Below are 18,294 nucleotides of genomic sequence, written 5' to 3'. Positions count from 1 at the left end.
GGCGAAGAAGAAGAAAAGTTGAAAACTACACTGTGCTTTTTATTCTCGTTATTCTTTTTTTTTTTCTTCCCGCCGTCTTTCGACGCGCATATATAGGTACATTTCTCAGAGGAGAGAAGGAAGAAAATAAAAAGTTTTTGGAATTATTGGTATGAGTAGTGTGCGTGTGTGTTTTTGGGAGTCGAGAGAAGAGAGTATAAAGAGATTGTGTTAAATTAACGAACTAAGAGCACAGTATACGCGCGCGGAGGGAAGAGGGCCTAACGCGTTCCGTTTCATCGTTCTTAATTAACGGAAGTAGAAGGTATCTCGGAAAGTGCACATTATATGGCCCACTTGGAACTTTTCTGCAGCACTTTGCACGGTGTTTGCTCACAAGTTTACAGCTTTTCCTATTTCTTTAACAGTTATCTACCCACTAGATACAGGATCTTAGATAATTACTTTCTCTGAAATTTTTAGAAGAAAAAATACATAAAAAGGCCAATATAACGGCTTTGTTCAGTGTTTACCGTGCTTTTAGCTTATTTTGTTTTTCTTCTAGCGAATGTGTTTTCGTGAATCATTGCTGGAATAGTAGTAAATATAGAAGCTATTAGTTATATTATTTTATTAAAGTGAATAAATATATTGTGAGGTACAGTCATATACAAAATATTAGCATTTGTGCTTCGGAAGATGTTAAATCTGATTTTTAAATTAATATTACAGTAAACGAAAGGCTACTTTTATTTGTTCCCCTGAATACTTTCGTGCAAAATACGCATAAAAACATACTACTGCGGAAGCGACCGAAGAGTTTTTACAGTGAATGTTCTGGTTATTGGATGAAAAGATCAAATATATTTCGGACAACATTTTTTCTTATAGGCCTTATATCTGCAGAACTACACTTATTCCGTATATATATTTAGGGACCATTCAAAAATTTAGTGACTCCTGATTCAATTGACCCAAAGATCCAATATATTTCAGGGTTTTAAAGTGAATGTTCTGGTTATTGGATAAAAAGATCAAATATATTTCGGGCAAAATTTGTTCTTGTACGCCTTATATCTGGAGAACTGCATAAAGTATAACCAAACCCAAACTATCAATTAACTCAGTATGATGTGCTTATTACGTAATAAATAAATAAATAAATAAATAAAACTCGATTCAGGGGCCATTCAAAAATTTTGTGGGCCCTGATCCAGTTTTGCATTTAAAGATCCATTATATTTCAATCAAAAAATTTATTTTAGGCCTTATATCTGCAGGACTAGTTATAGTGCAGCCAAACCCAAACTATCGGTTAACTCAGTATGATGTGCTTATTACGTAAAAAATAAGAAAACTGGGGTCATTTAAAAATTTTGTGGCTCCTGATACCGTTTTGCATCAAAAGATCCTTTATATTCCAATCAAAAACTAACTGATTCATACTAAACGGCGTGACAAACATCTTGGCATTTGAAGGCGGCGCTCCAAGTTCCCTTTAAATGCTGCTAGCAAATGAGAGGCCTGCGGTATTGCCACGTTTATTTTGTACACATCCACGTCTATCCCGTGTCACGTGATCGCGCTGTATTTCCTCTGCTTATTCATAGCCACATCCCTTTACCATTTGGCAACGTCGCATCAGAACTTACGTTTTATTCGTTTAGCTGAAATGCCAAGGTGTTTGTCACAGGCTTTAGCTTTGCTATATTCAATAACACATTAAATTACAAATTGCTGAGCAAAGAAAGTGTGTTATAAAATAATAAATGTGTGACAGTTTCGCCAACTAACTGAACATATTTGCTTTATCAGACACATCAGACTTGACACTGTCTGATGAAGCCAGTCCACATTTATTATTTTATAACACACGTTTCTTTGCTCAGCAATTTGTATTTTAGTGTAACCAATCAAAAAAAATTCTTGTAGGTCTTATATCTGGAGAATCAAACTCAAACTATCACTTAACTCAGTATAGTGTGCTTATTCCGTAAAAAGTATGAAAACTCGATTTAAGGGCAGTTCAAAAAATTTATGGCCCCTGATCCACAAACTAATTGGCCAAGATCGCGATCTTTTGATGCATTTTTGACCATTCCTAAAATTCTTGGCCAACATCGAAATCTTTTGATCCATTTTTTGATCATTCCTAAAATTCTTGCTTTTTTAAATATGACTATTTTGTATTTGTTATTTATTTTCCCTCTTTTTCATGTATTGAATTCAAGCAACCTTGCGTTATAAAGATAAACCAAATAAATTTACTACAATACAATAATTTAAATACCATATAATCTTTAATCATTTTTAGTGTTTTAGCTCATTACAGAATAACGTAATGATGCAAGAGGACTTTCTTTTTCTTTGTTTTTTTCTTTTTCTAATTTCTTTTCGTTTGGTAGTTTGTCATATAGATATTTCAACTATTAAGTATATCTAGAGAGTCAATCATATAATGGGATACCTGAGTTCGGTTCCCGGTGGAATCAAACGGGATTTAGTCTACGTTAAGCGGTAGGTCCACGCCTGAAGAGGCCTCATCACGACAAAATTAAAATACCGCTAATTTTACAATAGTTGTGTCATATCTTCAAATAGATACAAGATAATCGAAGTGTGGAACAAGAGCGCGGTAGACAATATTATCTTACATGAGATGCTGTTATCACGACACACTTATCTGCTTTCGATTTTCAGCCATTTAAAAAAATCGGCGTTATTTTCGCGATTCTAAATAGCTGCAAAGGGAAAGCTACTAGATGAGTCATGGTAACGGCACCTCATGCAAAATAACATTGTCTAGAGAGTTCTTGTTCCACATTTCGATTATGTTTTATGTTTGAAGATATCACATAATTACTGTAAAATTAGCAGGATTTAAATTTCGCAGTGATTAGGCTTCTTAAATAGTTTTATGCCGAAAACGCACATTAACCTAGGAAAAGCATAGCAATTGTTCATTCTCTTACAATGGTGTATCATGGCGAAGCATGTAGAGGTAATTAAAAAAAAAAGTTATCGTGAATGTTCGTTGTAAATCTGTGTAATTGAATTAAATGATTATTAATTTCTTTCGCTTGCAGGTTACTGGATGTGGACAAATGGGCCACTGGTGATGAGAAATTCGATGTGATAACTTGTCTTAACTTGCTTGACAGATGTGATAAGCCGTTATCCTTATTGCGTGATTTGAAATTGGCCTTAAAACCTGGTGGAACAATAGTAGTGGCATTAGTTCTTCCTTACAGTCCATATGTAGAAACAGGTAATATATATATATTTTTAAATATAATAAATCCAATTGGCGGATCTGATTCTTGCTATCTTCTATTCTTAAAACTTTTAGTTTCATAATGCTTTTGTGCAGATCGGACTATCATTAAGCAGGTTATATTGCTTTGAAAAACTCGATATGTAGGCTTAAAAGATTTTTTTTTTAATTCAATATTTATTATTTTAGTAGTATGGTCTGCAGTAGGACTAATCCATGTCCATGACGTAATCATAAAGTAGGAATGTTCACGTTATTTCGAACACCTTTACGATATGATTTCCACAGAACTAATACAAGAACTATTGCGTTTCCAGTGTGTATGATTAACTCTCCCATTCAAAAGTTTAAAATAAATCAGTAGTACAAAAGTCAACTAGAAGGGTTCTTCTTATACATAAACCGCGCTTTATCAACACGGGATATAATACACGTATATACTTTGCACTTTGGTACACAGTACACACACTTCAATACCTTGTATATAATTTTCCAAGACATTTTAAGTGAACTATCGGTAATTAGCAACGCGTTTCCCCAAGTTATTTTAATAGACAATAATCAAGACTACGACCCGTTCAGGAGAGTAATGCTCCCGGAAGTGTTTTTTCGCGCGCTACTCTAGCGAGCTGTTTTACGCGCTATCCTAGCCAGCTGTTTTCAAGTTAGTCACAAAATTTATATCATGGAGTACAAGGGGAACAAAACGAGCCCTGCGTGGCTTCTAACCCGTTCCTACTACTAATCTGCACAAAAGTAAGTAAATCACTTTTTTGAGTATTATTTTCATCTTATTTTAATTTAAAAAGTGTTATGAAAATGTAAAAAAAAAACTTTACTTGGGCCGGGTTTGAACTCACGCCAAAAGAGATTTGCGTTACTTGCATATAGCGCTAGCCCACTTGGCCACGAAAACCAACAGCATCAATTGTTTGATTTCTGTTATTTGAATGCAATGTGGCAAGAAATGGATAACGCCAACCAATCAGAACTGTATTTTTCGTTCCTACTTCCGGGAGCATTACTCTCCTGAGCTAGTCCTTCAGGACTGGCTTGTCCATATAGGTAAACTAGGCGGCCGAGGCCTGGTGGCGGCGGGCAGATGACTTCTTTTTCTCTTTTTGCTTTACAGAGTTTGTGAATTAACAAGGCGATACAACTATGTACGGTAGCCATACATGGTAGCAAACTTCATCGCGTACTTGATCGAAATCTAAATGACTAACTTACGTTCAGGCCAGGAAAGTATTTTTTGTTTAGGTAAAGGCCCTTACCTAATCACAAAAAAAGGGTAATATCACTAAATTAGGGGCACTGAAATATTAAAGGGACGCCGAAATATTTCTCGCCTGAGGTTTCAAAATACCATGAACCAGCCCTGACAGTAATTCCAAATGGTACGCACCTTGTACCTTCGGCGCCCTAACCCCCTATCTTACTCGTGTTTTTCTGCTCATTATCTCTCTCTTTATCTCTATCTCTCTTTCTCTGGCTCCTGCACCTTCCAATGAGTTAGAAAAGAAATCCCCTCACAAATATATTATTTCTATAAGTTATACAGTACTGACAAGCGTATATGAATAAATTTTGCATAAATTTAGGTGTTCTATTCCATTGACCAAAGAGAGAAGTATTTTTCTCTCAGATTATTTGTCCGTTGTGTAACAAATTTCAGATTTTACTTTTTTTTTTCGAAACCTTGCTAGTAATGCCCTGTCCCAAAATCCTAATGAAGTTAGGAAATTATAATGTAAGAATCTTTTGTATAACTGTTTTGCGTCACTTCTTGTTTCACTGAGATTCATTATTTATCGTATCTCATGAAATTAAGAGTACCTTTGCAACTACTTAGTAATGAGCTTCAAGCTTCTACTCTTGCACTTTAAATTATTTTTTATCCCTATTTTAAAACCATAGGAGCAACAGGTTTTCAGTTTTTGCCTACGTTGTTTTGAACGAGCAGTATAAAATGCTTCAGTAGTCCCAAAAGACGTTACCGTCAATGATTTCTGTTTTGCTGCATGTATACACGTCAGGTTAAGTGAGTGATTGCTAGTTTTATTTATTTATTTATTTATTGTATATTGAACGGGTGTACCCTATTGACAATGTTCAGCGTAGGCATACATAGTTACAATTCACGAATATTTGTGCTACATGCTGTTAAATGTTCAAAATATTGTTTTACTTATACATCAAATATATCTATTGTAAGATATCTAATTGGACACTATTTTACAATATATTCTTCTTATATGCAATATATTTACTACATTCGTATAATGTAATGGTTCGTGAAAATGTTAGTAGCTGCATTTTTTTTTTTTTTTTTTTTTTTTAAATATAGAACAAAAGATTTCAGATGATACTATTGGCGAAGCTATCTCATTCTTTTTAAGCACTACGATTCCATATTATGAACACGTATTCCAGTTTGGGACGTACATATGCAGCATATATAATTTTAAGCACATCATTATTCTTGAATTTACTTCGTAGTTTCATTGTTCACCCGAGAGTTTTGTAAGCCACATTTGCAATCCCATTGAGATGAATATCGAACGAAAGATTTGATCATATTGAGACATCAAGATCAGTTACGTGGTCAACTCTGTGTAGTTGTGTGTCATTAATATAATATTTAAATTCCAAATAATTTCTCTTCCTTGTATAAGACATTAGAGTACACTTCTCAATATTTAATGGTAACTTATTAATTTTGCATCATTAATGAAGTGCATTATTGTCATCTTGCAAACTAATACAGTCCCTTTCCGCATGTATGACAATAAAATTTTAAGTCGTCTGCATATAACAGCTTTTCTGACTTCTCAACCACTTTTATTCGATGCCTCCATTGTAAACTCTCTAAATTTCATGCTTTCTTTTTGTTTGTTGGTTGGATTGTTTTTATAGCATAATATTAGTGCTGTTCGTAGAGCTTGACATTTCAAAATTGAAAGCATTACAAGTAATCATAAGAATATTCAATAATGTAAGTACTTAATGTACGCTTATCTAAATCTAATTTGCCTGGCAACACAGCAACAATGAAAATGAATATATATGTTGAATATAGTAACCCCCTTCCGAATCATCTATGCTCACTGCACCAAGGCAAACCAGAATTAATATGATAATAATAATAAATTGTATGCCTAGTATTTGCAGCACTATATTTAGCTCAAGCATGCTAAGAATATGAGATGATATCTATTAGAGTGTAGATTTCACAGAAAACTTTGAGCTGTATTTACGTTAATGCCCCTTTTTTTAAAAATGTGTGTAAACCTTGGATTTTTTAAAATCATGTCTTTTTTATTTGAAATTTCCAGGTCGCTCAGATCACAAGCCCACGGAATGGCTGCCAATTAATGGGTCCACATATGAAGATCAAGTTACTAGCACTATCAAGAATGTATTAGAACCAGCTGGTTTTAGTGTGGAGCGTTGGTCAAGAGTTCCCTATCTTTGTGAAGGCGACCTACATCAGTCATTTTATTGGTTAGATGATGCTGTATTTGTGCTGAAAGTTAGAGATAACTAAACACATATAATTTTGTGGGTATATTAGCTTTAGAAATAGAAATCAAAATCTTCAGGGTGTATAAATATATATTTTCAAATTTTTGTACAGTGTAGAAGTATATAGCATAGAAGTAAGTCAGTCCGTTGTATACAGGTGATTTCAAACGTTTTTCATGGTCTTGTTATGATGATATCCTAAATCAGGGTTCCTACTGACCTGAAAAAGTTGAGTAGTATTAAGAATGGCCTTTTGGTTATCTGGAGTATTGTTTTAGGCGTTGGTTTGATTGGGAGTTTGAAAATCCAAGTAGCTGCGCCATCATATGCATTTGTGTTCAAGAATTAAGAATAATTGAGGGGTGCCTCCACACGATCCGAAATCAATGTGAAAATCCCAGTGTAAATGATTTGCGTTGCCTCCACTAGCTCCGACCTGCGAACTACAAAGACTGATGATTATAGTCCGCGTCACCTGAATTGGCGTGTGGCATCTAGGGATGTTATAAAAATGTTATAAATGAGTCGAGTCGAGTCGGGACAGGATTTTCCTGACAAAATTCGAGTCGAGACACGGCTCTTCCAATAGTGAAATATACATTTTTCGAGTCGAGACATCACTTTCACAGCACATTTTCGTGACGAGACAGCCACAAATTTTGTCTCGTGCGCATCCCTAGTGGCATCAGCCAATAAGCTCGCGGTGCGCTGTTACTAAACCTTCAGGCAGAAATCTAACAATTCATAATTATCCATAAATACGAACAAAATCAATTATGAATGATTGGGCTCCTCCCTGAAGGTTTAGTAACAGCGCACTACGAGCTTATTGGCTGATGCCACACGCCAATTCGGGTGACGCGCACTATAGTAGCAAGTGCGAGATTCCAACATGCTGGAATTGTTTGTGCGAACTCGTCCAAATAGAGTGTCCTCTGCAGTTGAAACGATGCAATTTTCAGCCTGGGAAATCACAGTAGAAGTAGTATTTACGAAAAGAAATAATAATACGAATAAATCAAGTGAAAATATACTTTTTAGAAAATACGAGAGTGATTGTGTCTATTTTATCGAAATAGTTCTATTTGTGTCTCAATTCAACACTGTTCATACTGGTGAAGTCAGGCCTTCCATCGAACGCGTGTGTGATAAACCATTGTCTTTGTGAAAAGTTTCACATTTTATTTATATTCTCATCTTAAATTATAGTAACCATTATAGTAATCCAGACATATTATAATGTAAGGTAAAATGAATACAGTGGGTCTTGGCGTCTTCATGGTTCTCTAGAGGAACTTCACTCCTTGACAAAGGAATATGACAGAAAATGGAAATTACTTCTTTTCACTTAAGTGATAAGTTACAGTGGGGTACGCAGAAGTTCGTCAAGGAAGGGGGAGTTGAAGCTCCCAAGCTCATGTAATTTCAGATGTTTGTATACATGTCTTAATATGGTAAATGTTAATTTTTGCATAATATTTCCCTCAAGGGAGGGTTAAAACCCCGAAACCACCCCTTGCATATACCACTGATAAGTTAATATATTGTTATTGCTTTCCCAAAACCCTATTTTCAAGCAGGATTCTAGTTTCCCCCATGGGAAATTTGAATAAACAAGGGGTTAAAGTATAACTTCAAAAATACTGGTAAATTAACCAAAATTGAGATTGATCGAACCCTATGAAGAATTTCGTAGCTCCGCGAAGATTTCTTCCCCCTCAAGCTACACTCTGAAATCACAGAGTTCGACGAATCTTTAAAAGATAGACTAGACGTAATTCAGATTCGCGGATTTTCGGATCCGTGGAAGCAGTTAATGCGCATTCGTATTCGGTTCCATTGGAGGCTTAACCTAAAAAGACAGCAATTTATTTATTTATTTATTTAATTATCCGCCGTAAGAACTTAGCGTTCATGGCTTCGTCAAGAAATACAGTTAGTATTACAATTAATAATAATAATAATTGCAAGAGAAACTATAAGTAATAATACAATTATTAAAAAATATATATAATAATAATACAAAATATATACGTAACAATAAAACTAAAAGTGTATTTTACTGATACAATTGATACAACTGCATATATAAAAAAAACATTAAAACACGTGGATCACACTTACAGTAGATAGACACAAGGAAATACTAAGCACTCGACTAGAGTCCGTAGAAGAGGAAGACTTGCCTGGGAGAATCACGTGAATTGCACCATATTCTAGAGGTGCTGAAGAGATATCGATATCTTGTATGATTACTCAGGACTGCAAGACATTTCGTACAGCGATTGGGTGTATTGTTCATAAGATTATCCAACAACAGGTGGAGTATGGCGTCCCCCATTTCACTAACGCAACCCAGGAAGCATTGAGAGTCCTACAGGATGGGTGACGTTCTGTAATACTTTCTCCGAGGGCATCCTATGCACTTAAATCAATAGAAAGGACTGGCCACGATATTCGCCTAATATCCTCCGTTCAAAGTACTAATCCAGCAAGGACACTCGATATGAACATGTTGTCATTCATAAAATGGAAGTCAGGATCCAATACTCCCTGAAAAGCCGTCGAGCTGGTGGGGGTACGACTTCCCAATGTAATTCTACTATAATAGTACCTACCCCACATTGGTCTCGTTTAGCGGTTTCCAGATTATCTCCAGATCAGAGTACGATGAGTTACTTCGTAAACCAAATCCGGACTCGTCTATGAACAGTACAGAGTCTGCTGTTCGTGTTTCCAGTCACGCTATGCTCTACACTAGCAATCCATACGAACGGCAGTCAATGGGACACTTATCACAGATCTTTCATGCACATTGCCCATCTTCATGTAACCGTCTATACACTGTATAACTTCAAACAGTCATCTTAATGACCACTAAGCGCTCTATAGCAACTGCCTTTAATAACGCCAGCCCGTATCGTCTGGCAGTTAGGCCTAGATACCGATATCCGGGTCGTTGTTGCCCTCAGATGACCGCTACTGAACCGTCGTAGTACTTTCCTTTCCTTTGATACCATCTCTACAATCAAGAAATGACTCCTTGCGAAACACTCAGCTCCTCCGCTACGACCATTTTGGCATCGCTCCAGTCATCCAATGGTCCTACCTCTCCAATACATTTATTGAGACCTTTATTACAGCTAACATTCACAGATACTTTTACCACCACTTTCGCGACCACCAAAAACTGCTCTGAGCTTCCAGTAAAATGCGCTTAGGTTTTCGCTTTTCTGTAATTGCAATTCACACTCTGCTACATTATCACCAACCGGCACCAGCTGTATCAGGTTGCTCATGAAGGTACATGCGATGATAATTTTGGAATTATCAAATGTTTAGTGTCACTTCTCTCTGACTTCCTCATTATCCCTAATTATTCTTAATTTTTGAGCATAAGAATGTTATAACGGGAAAAGAATTTAAGAGTAAGTTTAGAACATATTTCCGAAGTTTTCCGTATGATACTGCATAATATATATAATATTAGGTTATAACATGAATCTACATGTATTCGTTCTTTTTTAAAATAATAATTGTAATAATAATGATAATAGTTTTGTAACAGTAAATTTAAACATTGTAGAATATAGTGAGGCTATACGAATAAGGATCTATTGGAATAATTCTAAGGCTTTATGCGTACCTGTGATAGTGACGAAATGTCATTTTGTGGGTGAATGTGGTTGATTGATACTTAAAATATCCAGTGAAAAGTTATTTGGTTTTAAGTCTACAGCAAATCCACCAAGACTGATTTGAAATGACAAAGATGTGCAGTAAAGACACAGTGAATAGCGAGTTTGTAAGTTTATACTATATTTGTTAATGTATTGTATATGTACAATTTGTGATACTCGAGAGAAGTTTGAATTATATCAAGACAAACTACTGTGTTCTTTTCGTAACACACTTTAACTGATGATGATGCTTTTTCTAAGCGTTGTGTGGAACCATGGAATATCTGTGAATTGTAATGTGTGAGGACTACTTGAATAACAAAAAGCTTTTTGTTTTAGGAGTAAGTACATTGTATACTAAAGGCTGCATTTATTATTTAGTAAAGTAAGTGTAAACTTTAATTTATTTATTGTACTAATTTTTGGGGAGATAGAGGGATAGAGTACGAAAGAAAAGCGAGCGGTTGAAATGGGAGGTGTCCGTGAAGTTAGTAGTTGATGCCGTGCTAGAGGCCAGAAAAATCTATGGCTAACTAATTGACTAACATTTTACCACAAAAATATGCCTGTAGTAATCCTACTAGATACCCAATAATATTAGTAAAGAATTGGAAGAATATATTTGAGCACAGAGAATTATAGAATTATATATGACCAAGAGATGATTTGAAATCATAAAATAGTTGTGTTCATCGCTGCTTTCAAGCTTGCTGTTCAAAACAACTTTGAACACCCTTCAAAAGACAGGAAAAGTTTGGTGTTCCTCATTGTGCCAAAACAACAATCATTCTCTAAGAAAACCAGAGGGTCTGTCAAAATCAATATCTAAACTACATTTTGAACTCAGAGCTCACAACAAATCTTTTCCCCCGTGACAAATTAACACACATCTAAAGTTACCACATATCAAACATAAAATAATCACAGAAAAGGGTAGAAAATATATTACGACTCTAACAAGTACTAAATGAGACGATCGTTACAACTATTGCTTGTTGCAACCCTTAGAATTATATATGGCCAAGAGATGATTTGAAATCATAAAACAGTTGTGTTCATCGCTGCTTTCAAGCTTACTGTTCAAAACAACTTTGAACACCCTTGAAAAGACAGGAAAAGTTCGGTGTTCCTCATTGTGCAAAAGCAACAATCATTCTGTAACAAAACCAGAGGGTCTGTCAAAATCAATATCTAAACTACATTTTTAACTCAGAGCTCACAACAAATCTTTTCCCCCATGACAAATTAACACACATCTAAAATTACCACATATCAAACATAAAATAATCACAGAAAAGGGTAGAAAATATATTACGACTCTAACAAGTACTAAATGAGACGAGATCGTTACAACTATTGCTTGTTGCAACCCTTAGAATTATATATGACCAAGAGATGATTTGAAATCATAAAACAGTTGTGTTCATCGCTGCTTTCAAGCTTGCTGTTCAAAACAACTTTGAACACCCTTGAAAAGACAGGAAAAGTTCGGTGTTCCTCATTGTGCAAAAGCAACAATCATTCTCTAAGAAAACCAGAGGGTCTGTCAAAATCAATATCTAAACTACATTTTGAACTCAGAGCTCACAACAAATCTTTTCCCCCATGACAAATTAACACACATCTAAAATTACCACATATCAAACATAAACTAATCACAGAAATGGGTAGAAAATATATTACGACTCTAACAAGTATTAAATGAGACGAGATCGTTACAACTATTGCTTGCTGCAACCCTTTAGATTCATATATTCTACTACTTATTATCTTCAGAGTATAAAGGTAAAAATCAGTATTTTCAACCAACATACCAAACAGCTCTGAGTTAATGAGGAAATACTCTCAAACAGGGCTTTCCAAGAAAATTGAATACCAAGCAAAGTATTCCGAATTTCGGGTGTGTAATCTTATCTAACAAGTCCATAACCCGAACACTGAATGGTATTACTGTACAACTCTTCTTCTTACACACTATTATGGCATATACCAATAATTAGTCATGATTTATTCAACACTGTAACGAGTCGGAATGAATTTGAACTTCAAGACACATTACCGTTTCTAAAAATCTAAATGCGTGTTGTTATTCCTAAAACTAAGCACGCACACGTACACTGACCATCTCGGAATTAAACGAATGGAGAGTGCAGTTTCACAAGACGTGTGGTGACATGAATTACTTTCAGATGTGTATCAGTACGTTTCAAAATGTAATTAATGTTGTGCTATGTCCAACATGCCGTCTAAATCTGACTCATAGCTGGTCCAATAAATCTTCTTAAGCGTCTCCATCTTTATCGTTTATAATTACAGATCAGAAAAATGGAAACACCTGAACGAAATTGCAACTTACCAGATTAATATGGTGTCGGGCCACCTTTCGCCTTCAGAACAGCCTTGATGCGACGTGGGATGGATGCATAGAGGTCGTGAATGGTAGCAAGTGGAATTTTACACCATTCCTCGTGCAGGGCAGCGGCCAGTTCTGTGAGAGAGGATGGAGGTGGAAATCGTCGCGGACCACAGATGTTCAATTATGTTGAGATCTGGGGATTGGGCGGGCCAGGGGAGGTGTTGAACTTCATCCCGATGTTCCTCAAACCACGCTGCAACAACGCCAGCTGTGTGAATAGGTGCATTATCATCCTGGAAGATGGCGTCATTGTCCGGGAACAACATCCGGACCATAAGATGCAAGTGGTCTCCTAAAATTGCGACATAATCGTTGGCAGTGATTCGTCCGCTAAGTGTGACCACAGGACCCAATGAAAACCATGATATGGCGGTCCACAGCATCACCGAGTCGCCGCCATGTTTCACAGTTGGGCGGAGACACTGCAGATCATAAGCTTCTTTGGGCGTTCTCCACACATAAACACGGCCCGTGGTTGAGAATAGGGTGAAGGATGACTCATCCGACCATATCACACGTTTCCGGTCCTCAACGGTCGAAGTTGCATGGTCGCGGCACCATTTGCGGCGTGCGAAAGCGTTATGGTCCCTGATGAGCGATTTGGCCCGTGCAACACGACCCCGTAAGTTCATGCCATGTAATTCGCGGCACACTATGATTGTCGAAACAGGGTGTGGGAGGTGCTGATTGAGTTACTCCGTCACTTGCTCCGCAGTGGCACGACGGTTCTGCGTGACAATGCGCTTTAATACCCGGCGTGATCTGTCACTCATGATTTTCTTCCGCCCACTGTTCCGCTCCCCCGATGTGGTTTTCCCGTGTGGTGTGTAGGCCGTCGTCACCTTCGACACTGTCCCACGCGACACACCTAACACAGTAGCCACTGCCGTCACACTCACTCCACATAACCGCACACCAACAATTTGCCCTCTTTGAAATTCTGAGAGGTCTCCCATTTTGCACTATCTCCGTCTGCTGCAGCCACTGGACACTGCTGTTCCAGTGCGCCTGACGTAGTATGGAGACCGACCTAACACACCACCACCAGCGGTCCGGTGCTGCGGGCGCCATGACACCACTGCCAACCCATACATCTGACGTGTTGCCAACTACAGGTGTTTCCATTTTTCTGATCACGATCTGTACCTTTTGTTTATCCTTTCTTCCACTATTAATTTGTGCGTAGACAAAATGGATTCGAATATGGTCGGTAAACTCAATCATTGGAGACGATACATAAGTTCGACAAGTATTCCAGATTTTCGGCTTCGCAATAACAATGGCCCACCCTTCGCATTTGAAGCATTCCATTCTTACTATAGACGAAGGAATATTAAGCTCATTCCAGTGGCGTAGCCAGGGGGGTTCACCCAGCTAAAGCCTCCCTCTTAGTCCAGTGTAATGAAAATTTATTATGCTTATATGAAATATGTTCTATGTTACCTTGATGTTACGATGTTATTTTTGGTAATTTATCACAAAAAAGTGTTGTTCGCCAGAAGCCTTATTTAACCCTTCATAAGAATTCATCAAACTAATTATACGGCGTATTCTAAATCTTTATCAGTACTTTCTCTGTAGCGTATGTATCAAAATTTACCACCTGCTGTAGGTAGAAATGGAACACAGTCAGTGAACTGAATGCAGAAGCTCGTAGCGCACAAAGCTGTGGAACACGTCTATTAATACAAAACTTGGTACACACATTTCTTATCACCTATAGTATTTAGTTAGATACATTTGAATTGTGTGCTTCTACCCGGGGCCACTCCAGAGGAGTCCAAATTTGATGGGAGGGATTTCAGGAGGGAATTTTCCCGACATTCTTCCAATTTTCCTTGTTCAAGTACGTTATGGACCTCAATACATAGCACCTCTGATAAGCTTGTTTCATGCTGAAAAGAATGAACTATAAACCATTACTTTCCAATGAACAGTGTTGATGGAATAGCTATTTCACTGCGAGTCTACAATTTTCTTTATACTAACAGTGTTAATGGGCCTCAGGAACTTACTCCGTTGTCCATGGTACCTAATTTTTTGTGCATGAACATATCTTTGTTAGGTTTATCGAATGGACTACGTTTGATTCGGATGTCCGGATGACTCGTTCATGTCTATTCCTTGTGAACAAAAACATAAAGACTGGACTGATAAACAATGGAAGAGGTTACACTGAACGGACGAATCTAAGTTTCAACTTTTCAATTTCCGACGATAGTTTTTTGTATGTCTCCCTTTCCGTAAAGCGCTTTTATCCCGACTGTGCAATGCCTACAGTCAAACACGGAAAAGGCAGTGCCACTGTGTGAGGATGTTCTACAGGCGATCAGATTGGCGATTTAGTCCAAACCAACGGAACAATAAACAAAAACTTGTATCGAAACATTTAAGTGAGGCATGCAATTCCATTAGGAAGGAGGGTTTTGGACCGTAACTTTGTACTGCAATAGCATAACGATCCCAAATAATCCTCCAAGTTGTGCAAGAGGACGCTCACATCATCACAAAAATGGAATACAAGGCTACAGTCACCGGATTTGTCATCCATCGAGTTCTTGTGAGATGAATTATCTTAACAGTCCGTGAACACATGCCAACAAATACTGAAAATCTTTGGAAGATTCTCAATGCTGTTGGGCCCGCATAGCTTCGCAAAAGTTGGATAAATTGATCAAGCAAGTACTTAGAATTTGTAAAGCTCTTCTCAAGGCTAAGGTCGGAATTTCGATAAACGCAAATATCCTCAATCAATTGGGCTCAATAGAAACAAGGCAGTGTATTTTCGAGTCCTTATGTGAACACTAATGCTTATTTTGAAAAACAAGTTCAACAAACAGAGTTGAGTTGAGTTGATTTTGAGTTTAACGCCCCGTTCAGCAGCGAGGCTATATGAGACGAGGACCTACTGATTAACGTGGAATCCGAACCACATGAGCTCCCGCCGGGAATCTTAACAAACAGAGGTTTGTATGAATACAGTGTATTTTGTTTGAAAAAATCTGAAAAATCAATAGTGTGCTCAGATTTAAGGTGGGAAGATGATTGCTGGAAATGGACTGAGAATGAGTTTGTGAAAAGAGGCATAAAAATAACTCAATTAGAAGATGGAATAAGAAAGTTGAGAAAACGACTTACAAAGGAGGTTGAAGTACGAATTAGAAGAAAGACACTATTTAGATGTTGGAGGAATATTTAGAAAAATGAAAGAGAAGGAATACTATTAGAAATACTTACTAATCGGCGCTACAGTCCATGTAGGACTGGGGCCTCCTCAACTACACGTCTTCATTCTTCTCTTTCCATGGCCTTAGTTCTCCAACGTCGTATTCCCAATTCTCTCGTTTTGTTCTACGTCTTGTAACTATCTCAGCCTAGGTTTTTCGGCCAATCTTCTTTCTTCTGGCCTTCCATTTAGCACTCTTTTCGGTAGTCGGTCCTCGTCCATGCGTTGAACATGGCCTACCCACTTTATTCTTCGTTTAATGTGTGCTACTATATCTAAACCTTTATATATTTGGCACAGTTCTTCATTTGTTTCTTATCCTATACGATTCTTCTATCTTTTTTGATCCGTATATATTTCTTAAAAATTTTCTCTCCCATCGCAGTAATAATGTTTTGTTTCCTTTAGTTAGAGTTCATGCCTCGCTAGCATGTCATTATTGGCCTTAGGATTGTTTTATATATGGTTTTCTTTACCTGTCGTGATATCCTTTTGAAACTGATGATTTTCTGTGACGCGTATAAGCACCTGTTTCCTGCTGCTACTCTTGCTTTAATATCAGTTTTTATGTCACTTGTTTCAGTCACTATTGTATCAAGATACTTAAACAGATCCGTTTGTTCGAACGTATAATTCAGCATGTTTTTGTTCTTTAGTTCTTTTGCGTTTCCTCTTATTGTTAGCATATACTTCGTTTTCCCTCGTTTATGCATAGCCCGAGGTTTTTCACTTCTCTTTCAAACTCTCCAAACGCTCCTGTTAGGCCCGTTTCCGTCCATGTTGATATTACCACGTCGTCTGCATGTGCCATGTGCAGTGTTATCCTGTTATTTGTGCATCCTCCTGGATTTGTTTTGATTGCTGTTGCTGCTTGTTCTAGTGCAATGTTAAAGAGCACCGGAGAGAAGGGATCTCCATGTCTTACAAGGCAGGGTACCCAGGTGTAACACGCCGATTGTGATAAGATTGCACAGACATAAAGAACATCGAAAAAGACGCGACACGTATTTTTTTTATATATATATATATATATCGGCCAACAAGCACATTGAAAGGGTCAAATAGAGGCATAAAAATGGGGTCAAAATGAGATTATGTGGAATATAGCGAGAACGAGAAGAGATATCAGAAAAGTTTAAATGTACGAAGTACTACTCATAGTCGACGCAATTCAACGAGGTAGAACGCACCCATGAGAAGAGCATAACATCCGCAAATGGACCAATCACATGTACATTGTCACAATGTGTTACGGAAATGAGCGAAAAGAGTGACAAGGAGCAGGAAGAAAGAAGAAACGAAAACAGAAAATAAGTGTTTTTTCTTTGGGTGCATATGTTGCCCGTATGCGAAAGAGACGCAGATTTATCTCAATACCCGAAGATGGGATAACATGGAAACGCCGTTCATATAGACAGCCAGCGAAACAGCACTGCGCGAGGGGTTGCATATATTGCGTAATGAGAACAACGATGAGATGGATGTTGGAAACGAAAATGTGTGTAGGCAGTAGTAACACAAAAACAAAATTGTTACTATTACTGTTATGTTGTACGCCTATTTTCGTAGTGATATAATGTTGATAGTCATGTGTGGTACTAATATTAATGTTGCTGTTTATCTTATGTATATGAACCACCTGTTATTACATTCTACTGTGCTATGAATTTTTGTTCCCATTGATCGATATATGCAACCCACTACGCAGTACTGTCTCGCTGACTGCCTATACGAATGGCCTTTGCATCCTTCCTGCGTGTTATCCCATCTTCATGCATTGAGATAAATCTGCGTTTTTTTCGCATATGGGTGATGTATGCACCCAAAGCAAAAATACTTATTTTCTGTTTTCGTTTCTTCTTTCTTCCTGCTCCTTACCACCCTTTTCGCTCATTTCCGTAACACATTATGACGATGTTGTACACGTGATTGGTCCATTTCCGGATGTTCTGCTCTCTTCTCATGGGTGCATTTTACCTCATTGAATTGCATCGACTATGATTAGTATTTCGTACATTTAACCTTTTCCGATATCTCTTCTTGTTCTCGCTATATTCCACATAATATCATTTTGACTCCATTTTTATGCCCCTATTTGACCCTTTCAATGCGCTTGTTGGCCAATATAAAAAAATACGTGCCGCTTGTTTTTCAATGTTCTTTATGTCTGTGCAATCTTATCACAGTCGGTGTG

At 37.3% G+C, this 18,294-nt stretch overlaps 1 protein-coding gene across 1 annotated transcript in view; it reads left to right on the top strand.

Annotated features, from left to right (window-relative positions):
- Window positions 1-16,392, top strand: part of LOC145675469 (protein-L-histidine N-pros-methyltransferase) — a 406,706-nt gene extending 390,314 nt beyond the window's left edge. Inside the window, exons 4-5 of the mRNA XM_081745909.1 lie at window positions 3,066-3,247; window positions 6,589-16,392. Coding sequence (XP_081602035.1) covers window positions 3,066-3,247; window positions 6,589-6,800 — 394 coding nt within the window. The 3' untranslated portion in view covers window positions 6,801-16,392. The remainder of the gene's footprint in view (window positions 1-3,065; window positions 3,248-6,588) is intronic.
- The last annotated feature ends 1,902 nt before the right edge of the window (window positions 16,393-18,294 follow it).

Source organism: Thermobia domestica, chromosome 18 (assembly GCF_964235325.1).
Source record: "Thermobia domestica chromosome 18, izTheDome1.hap1.1, whole genome shotgun sequence".
NCBI lineage: Eukaryota > Metazoa > Arthropoda > Insecta > Zygentoma > Lepismatidae > Thermobia > Thermobia domestica.
This window is presented reverse-complemented; position numbering and strand designations above follow the sequence as displayed.